Source organism: Tupaia chinensis, unplaced genomic scaffold, assembly GCF_000334495.1.
Source record: "Tupaia chinensis unplaced genomic scaffold, TupChi_1.0 Scaffold148210_1, whole genome shotgun sequence".
NCBI lineage: Eukaryota > Metazoa > Chordata > Mammalia > Scandentia > Tupaiidae > Tupaia > Tupaia belangeri.
This window is the reverse complement of record NW_006208060.1, coordinates 277688-285733: the sequence shown is the minus strand read 5'-3', so window position 1 is coordinate 285733 and position 8046 is coordinate 277688. Positions and strand designations below refer to the sequence as shown.

The following is an 8046-nucleotide window of genomic DNA, read 5'->3' as shown; positions in this document are numbered from 1 at the left end:
TGGTGAGTACATGCACCCTGTAGCAAAAACCTCTCAAAAAAAAAAAAAAAGAAAGAAAAATTTTAAAATAAATTAAATTAATAAATCTTTAGAAAAAAGGAGTCAGGACAAGCCCTCTTCAACCCCTATCCCCTGACCCAGGAAGCTTAGAGCCTTCCTAACAGAAAAGACACCATCATCCGTCATCTGGGCCTCAAAGAGTCAAGGGCCTCTGCAGGAAGCCACTTTTCTTCTTCCCCTGCCTCTGAGAGCCTTCCGAGAGCTTTATTTTTGTTTTTCTTTGTCATTCTCAGGGATGCTAGGAGGGAGAGTAATGAAGGATGCAGCCAGACTGCTCCAGGGGCAGGAAGGCAGCATAGCTAACCCTCCTGGTAGGTCAGGAGCGCTGCCCAGGGCGTGCTGGGCCAGGCCTCGGAGTGCGGCCGGGAGCTGTGTGCCGCTGCTGTTAGTCCTGTAACCAGTAATGAGCATCTGACTGCGTTTCATCTTGGAACAGGGGCACCTCCTAAGGGGCAGCCCCGCGGAGGGGAGATGGCTTCCTTATTCACCCCACAGATACTGGGTGACACGCTGGACTATCTAGCAAGGAATCGATTTCATGGGCCAGGCCTTGTCCTAAGCACACGATGGATTTTAGTTTATGTATTTATTCCTCCTAAAACCTGTGCAGTAGGAATTGTCATTAGAGCCCTGTATTCAGATCAAGAAACAGAGGCAAAAAGACATTGTACCCGGGATTAACAGATGGCGTAATGGCTATGTCACTGGACTCCCACATAGTTGACCGTGGTTCGAGTCCCAGACCCGGCAGCTTAAAACTCATGCCGGGCGTGTGTGCGTGCGTGCCCAAGATCCCGAGAGGAGAATGGAGGAGAAGGGATTGCGGCGTGGCCATCCTCCCTGGGGGATGATTTCTCACGTTCTCTCTCTCTGTCTCTCTGGTGAGCGCCCACGCCCTATGCCCCCCAAAAAAAAAAAAAAAAAAAAGTCATTGTACCCAAGATCACAGTGGAATTATAGAAAGAGGCAGAGAAAGGATTTGAACCCAGGCTGCTGTCTCTGAAGTTCTTACCTGGTGCCAAGAAATCTGGGACAAGCATCCACACTCCAAGACCAGGGATGTGGAAACTTCCAGAGCAGCGCGGAGGTGGGGCTAGAGCCAGGAGGACAGAAAAGGGAAGGCGGTGACCTCCGGGTTCCTCTCCCCCAGCGCTGGCTACATCCGGGACAGTGGCAATCAGGGCTGTGCCCACAGTCGGTTAGGCTGGCCAACTTGGGGTCACGTGGCGTCTTTTGAGGCTTCAAATTCAGCAATGAGTCTGTGTCCCTAGTACCTAAGGAGAGGGGTCCAGCAGGAGGTGTGGAGGTTAAGGCACTGGATCCCACATGGCTGGCCGGGTCTGAGTCCTGGACCTGGCAGCCTGAGAAACACGCCAGGCGCTTGTGCATGCACACCTAAGACCCCAAGAGGAAAATGGAGGACAACAGATTGCGGTGTGGCCACTCCCTCGGGGAGTGATTTCTCACTTTCCCTCTCACTGTCTCTCTCTCTGTCTCTGCCCAGTGAGCACGTGTGCCCTATAGCAAAACAAACAAACAAAAAGGCCAGGGTAGGAGAGCCAGCTTAGTAACACATGCTAGATGTTGCAGCCCTGCAGCTGAGGGCCCCTGGGAGGCCAGGTTCAATACCTGGGCCCCCTAAAATGCGGGGACTCTGTGCGTGTCTGTAGAGAGGTTGAGGCGGATGGGCTGTGACACCGCGAGCCCCTGCCTAACACATGCACACGCGTGCACACACACACACACACACACACATACGCCACAAAAGGGGGGTGGGGTGGGGAAGGAGGTAGCCCAAGGTGAAGGGAAACTCAGGGTCGCCATTCCTGCCTCTGAAAATGCCACTCGCCAAACGGTGCTTCATCCGACACTCACTCGTTCTTCCGATGAAGAATAACAGCCGTGATTTACTGAGCGTTCGCCGGGCTCGGCGTTTCCGTATATCATTTCTAAAGTGAAAAGACGTGGAGAGAATGGGAATGCAGCAGGTGCAGCAGCGCGGACGCTCGGGAGCCAGAGGAAGCCCAAGTTCAAATCCTCCTCCCCCCACGGCCTGGCCGAGTGACCTTCTGCTCATTACTGCATTCTTCCTGTGCTGTGGTTGGCATTTACTTTTCTGTCTGTACACTTCCAGAATGTTCTCTTTTTTTAAAAAAAAAAGTATTTATTAAGGGGCCTGCAGCCACCTTCACCACCACGCCACTGGCTGACCTAAGGCTTGGCTTTTGGGTAACCATGACTCCACCTCCTAGTCCCTGGAATGTTTGTCACGCCACCAGGGCTGGATTTGAACTGTGGAGTCATCTAGGTGGGCTCTGGCTCCGTAACCCCTGGGCCATGGGGCTGGCCTATGGCTGGATGACACTGCACCGTGCAGCTAGGCCACTGTCCATCCAGTCATCCACTGATGGGCATTTGGACTGTCTCCCCTTTCGGCTCTTACAGGCGGTGCTGCTATAAACACACGTGCACAGGGTTCTCTGTGACGGGTGTTCTCCCTTCTCTCGGGGAGCTCCTAGGAGTGGGACTCCGGGTCATGCACTAGCCCGATGTTTAGGTTCTTTTTGTTTTCTTTTGAGAGGTTTTTGCTATAGGGCACGTGCGCTCGCCAGAAGGACAGACAGAGACATAGAGAAAGAAAGCAAGAAATCACCCCCCAGGGGGGTGGCCACGCCGCAATCCCTTCTCCTCCATTCTCCTCTCGGGATCTTGGGCATGCACGCACACACACCTGGCGTGAGTTTAAGCCACCGGATTTGGGACTCAAACCACAGTCGACTACATGGAAGTCCAGCGACATAGTCATTACACTAACTGCTGGCCCCCTTAAGTTCTTTTTTTGTTAAAGAATTATTTTATTTAACTTTATTTATTTTAATTTGACCAGAAAGGGATAGAGCAAGAGAGAGAAAGAGAAAGTGAGAAAGCAAGCCACCAGGTCCGGGACTCAAACCACGGTCAGCCATGTGGGAGTCCAGCGCCCTAACCACCACGCCACCTGCTGGCCCAGGGTTTAAGTTCTTAAACCGCCAGTGTTTCTCATCATACCGTCTTGTATATTCCAAGTCTTTATCTTTTTCTTTTTTTTGAGATATTTTTGCAAAAGGGCACGTGTGCTCGCCAGAGAGACAGAAAGTGAGAAATCACCCCCGGGGGGATAGCCATGCCACCATCCCTTCTCCTCCATTCTCCTCTTGGGATTTTGGGCATGCAGGTACACGCACCTGGTGTGAGTTTTAAGCCACCGGGGCCTGGCCTCGAACCGCGGTCGACTATGTGGGAGTCCAGTGACATAGCCATTATGCCATCTGCTGGTCCCCGTGTCTTTACCTTGACCCGTGATACCAAGATTGAGGGACTGTTTCTCGAGAACGCCCCTTGGGCACTTCAGGAGGGCAGGGGCAATGCTAACCCTAGTGGCAGAAACGGAGACGTGACTGGGGGGTCCGGAGACCTGATGGAGCTTGGGGGCCAGGTGGCCATCCCTGCAGGTGCTTGGGAGGCAGGGAAGGCTGGAGATGAGGGCTCTGCCATCGCTGACATGGATTTGGTCCTTCAAGCCCTAGGCATGGGACCCCCAGGGGCATGAAAGGCCGAGGACAGGACCTGTGGAGGAAGCAGCGTGTGCTGGAGGCTGAGCGGCCCTGGCCAGAGAGGTAGGAGGAGACCAGAGGATCGAGGACGTGGAGAGGCTGGAACCCAGGCTGAGGCCAGTGGGTGGGTCTCGGCCTCTCTGGGCATCCAGCAAGAAGGGCATGACCCTTGCTAAGCGCTGGGAGCGGGTACTGAGCTGGGGAGCACTGGGGTGCTCTGGAGAAGGAAGCGGGGCCACCAGGAGCCGGGACGGCGGCCAGCCAGCCTCCACCCCAGCCACTCAGTCCCCAGGGCCACCAGGGCAGTTGGTGCAGAAAGTGTGCATGTGTGATTGTGCGTGTGCGTCTGCGTGCATGGGAGTGTGTGAACATGTATAAGTGTGCATCTGAGTGTGCATGTGTGAGGGTGTACGAATGTGTGTCTAAGTGTGTTGTGTGAGTGTGTGCATCTGCGTGTGAGTGGGTGTGATAGAGTGTGCATGTGTGCATATGAGCATATGTGTGAGCCTGAGTGTATGTGTGCTGTTTTGTATTTGTGTGTGTGATTGCGTTTACACGGGTGTGTATCCGAGTGTGCATGTGTGTGTGTGACTGCATGCATGTATATAGGCATGCACGCATCCAGGCGTGCAGGTGTCTGTGTGAGGCAGGGTGTATGGAGTGCGTGTGTGTGCATGTGGTATGTGTGTGTGCTGCACACACACGCTACAGGAGGATGGCTTCCAGGGCTGGGAGTGCTCTTCGTCCGAGAATGACTCAAGAGAAAGTAGCAGAGGGATCAGAAGGTTCTGGCCTCTCCGACTGCAAATTTCAGCTCTGTGTGCTTAACATATTTTATTTCCTGTCTGAAATACACATGAATATGTGATAAATAGGTGAAGAAATGCTGCTAGCTTATGGCCCCTGGGTTTGGGTTTGGGGGTTTATTTTAAATTTGGCAGAGGTTTCATGCACTCGCAGGAGACAGAAGGGGAGTGAGAAAGTGTCCCCCTGCCCCATGGTGGGTGGCCACCCACAGTCTGTTCTCCTCGGTCCCCAAAACCCGATCCAGGATTTTGGGCTCTCTCTGTTTCTCAAGCTGCCAGGTCTGAGACTTGAACCATGCATTTGGCCATATGGGATGCAGCCACCTTAACTACCACGCCATGGGCAGGTCTCAGGGTTGGTTTTTGTCATTTTGATATAGGGTGCATGCACTTGCCAGAGAGAGAGAGAGCGAGCGAGTGAGAGAGAGAGAGAAAGTGCCTCCCACCAGAGGGATGGCCATGCCATAACCCCTTCTCCGTCTCCTCTCTGGACCTTCGGGCACGCATAGGGTGTTTTTCAAGTTGCCGGGCCCAGGACTTGAACCGTGCAGTTGGCTGTGTGGGATCCAGCCACCTTAACCACCTTGCCACTCACTGGCCCTAGATTTGATTTTTGCTTTTAAAACTAGAAACCTAGAGCTGAACGATTCCATTCTCTCAGGCTCTCTCCTCAGCTCGGCTAGGAGAGCGTGGCCAGGGACCACTGTCCCGGCCACACGTGGCCTCTGCACGTTCACAGCTCCCCAAATCCATCGGTAGCCCTCCACCATCTCCTCCTCACTCTCCCAACTCCAGAGCCTTCCGAGCCCTCCCCTGCCCGTGAGACCCTTCGGATCAGCACTCCTCGTCCACAACCCCTCCTCTGCCCCCTGGCCACAGACTTTGACTCTGTGGGAGGCCCAGAGCACCCCGCCCCGTCCCTCTCCCAGGAATGATTAACTCTTCCCCAAGGCAGTATCTTGATCTTCGGGACAGGTGGTCTCGGTCAGCCGGAACCACACTGAAATCCAGAGTCCTCAGCACCCACCCGGACTTGGGGAGCCCTTGAGGGCCAGAGGTAGAACCAGTGGTCCTGGGAAGCCATGGAGTTTTGGGGAGGGAGGGTTCTGAGCCCCCCGTGAGATGAAAACAGGCCGGTGTGCCCCACTCCCACCCCCTCGCGGGGCCGGAGGCCTGGATCAAGCCCAGGGCCAGGGTCAAGTCCAGCCTCGCATGGGCCTTTGGGCGTCGGTCGGGGGCTGAGCCTGGGCTGCAGACGTGACCTGAGGGTGGCCAGGTAGGTACAGCGCGGCTTGATATTGATCATCGCTGTCCCCCTGCCACCTGGGGACCAGATGCCCCCCACTCCAGGAACCCCCACAGGCCCCCCACAGGCTGAGTTCTCCGAGCAGGTCTGGCAGAGTCCACTTACGACGGGGAGGGAAGTGGGCGGGCCTAAAGGTGGCCGGCACTGTGGTGAAGCGGGAGCAGGGCCCTCCTCTGTGACCCATGGCACCGCCCTGTCCCCAGGCCCTGGGTGCTCACCAGGACGGAGCAGAACCAGGCGGAAACACTGCCGTCCCCAGCTTCCATAGCTCTTCTAGATCCCCTGCCAGGGCGATGGCAGTCCCTGCTTGCTGACCCCATGCAGGCTGTGGCAGCACTGGGAACCCCGGTCCCCAGGGTGACGGTAATGACTGAGGTTCTTGGGGTGATGACGGGAGAGGCAGGCACTGTTCTGAACACCGTGTTCACAGCCTGCGTGATCTCTGTTTACGGAGACCAGAGAAGCCAGGCGACTAGCCCAAGGTCACACAGCTGGTAGAAGGGGGCTCCCGCACCATCTCTGCCCGGAGCTTTTCTTTCAACTTGGTGCCGATCCGCCTCCCACCAGGCTGACAGAAGGCAAGGAGGCACTGTCCTAGAAGCCCTCAGAAGGGCCCAGACCGGTCCAGACCACCCCTCGAAGAACAGGGGAGATGGTCCCAGCATTTGTCTGACACCAGCAAGCCGAGGTGGGGGTACGGAGCCCAAAGCCAGGCTCTGCCTCCTCCAGGGCACGGATTCCCAGCACTGTGACGTGTCCCTGGCCTCCCAGCCCAAGGCGAGCCAGCTCTTCCGGCCGTTGGCAGCCCCAGACAATCAACAGTGGAGAATAATTGCTTCTGGCCGTGCCAGCAGGTCCACTTCAGTTGATGAGATGGGCAAGGGCAGGTGCTGCTTGGGGGCTCCCAGGGCAGGCGCAGCGGGGCGCAGGGACCGAGCCAAGGCTGCCCAAGGAGGAGCTGCTGCACCCCCAGGGTCCCAGCAGGGTCTTGGGCCACCGGGCGGCAGGGAGCCTCCATCCCAAGGCCTGCTGCAGACTCAGGGGTGTCAGGCCAAACCTTGGCCTCGTGCCCAGGGACAGCGGGATGGCTCAGGTCCCGGCCACGGTCCTGTCGCCATTCAGGCGTCTGGCCTGACTACGCTGGCAGGGATTCCGACAAGGAGCCGATGCGGCCCAGGGGTGCACCACGGTGGCAGACCAGAGTGGGGAGTCTACGTCCTAGGGTGTACACACAGGCTGGACTGGCTCAGAGCCGGGAGGATAGGGTAGGCACCACCCAATGCCCACCCCGCATCTCTCCCCAGACAGAGCTGTGACCTGGCCCCGCTCGCCGCTGCCGAGCCCACCCATCATGGCGAGCCCCACGCTGAGCCCGGACTCCTCGTCCCAGGAGGCCCTGTCGGCTCCCACCTGCTCCCCGACCTCGGACTCCGAGAACCTCAGCCCCGATGAGCTGGAGCTGCTGGCCAAGCTCGAAGAGCAGAACCGGTGAGTGGGGGCCCGAGGGCCAGGGAGGGCCTCGCAGGGTACCCCCCCAGAAGTTCCTGGAGCCCCTTGACTCAGCTGCCCCAACCTGCACAGGGTAGCGGCCAGCATGAGCCGCCTACCGAGATGCCAAGGGGCGTTCCTTTCGCCCTCCCAGCCCTGGCTGGATAAATCAGTCCCCCCATTCGGATGATGGACCCGGTTCGGGAAGGCAGTCTGGGGGTCTCACGGGGTTCCAGGAAGGGGCTGAAGACTCCCAGCCTGGAGCCAGGCCTTCTTGCCCTCCTTCGCTGTTTTCTCTGTTTTACAATAGAGGTTTTCCAATTACCGAGGTATGCCGAGGAGGGGTCTATTGTTTGTTACAGGCAGCTGGTGGCGTGGTGGAGAAGGCGGCTGGATCCCACATGGCCAACTGTGCGGTCTGAGTCCCAGACCCACTGGCTTGAAAAACACACCAGGCACGTGGGCATGCATGCCCAAAATCCTGAGAGGAGCATGGAGGAAAAGGGACTGAGGAGTGGCTATCCGCCTGGGGGTGATTTCTCACTTTCCCTTCCTGTCTCTGTCCAGCATTTCTCACTTTCCCTTTCTGTCTCTGTCCAGCAAGTAAGTGCATGCACCCTCTAGCAAAATGTTTTTAGGGAGAGATTTTTGCTCTAGGACACACGTGCTGGCTGGAGAGACAGAAAGAGATAGAAAGCAAGAAATCATCCCCTAGGGAGGATGGCCATGCCACAATCCCTTCTTCATCCTCCTTTCAGGATTTTGGGCATGCACACATACATACCTGGTGTGA

General features: G+C 56.7%; 1 protein-coding gene across 1 annotated transcript in view; it reads left to right on the top strand.

The window, feature by feature from the left end:
* EVI5L (ecotropic viral integration site 5 like) overlaps window positions 1–8046 on the top strand; it is a 35778-nt gene that overhangs the window by 6266 nt on the left and 21466 nt on the right. Inside the window, exons 2-3 of the mRNA XM_014584909.2 lie at window positions 3621–3716; window positions 7070–7253. Of these exons, the coding sequence (XP_014440395.1) occupies window positions 7117–7253 (137 nt within the window). The 5' untranslated portion in view covers window positions 3621–3716; window positions 7070–7116. The remainder of the gene's footprint in view (window positions 1–3620; window positions 3717–7069; window positions 7254–8046) is intronic.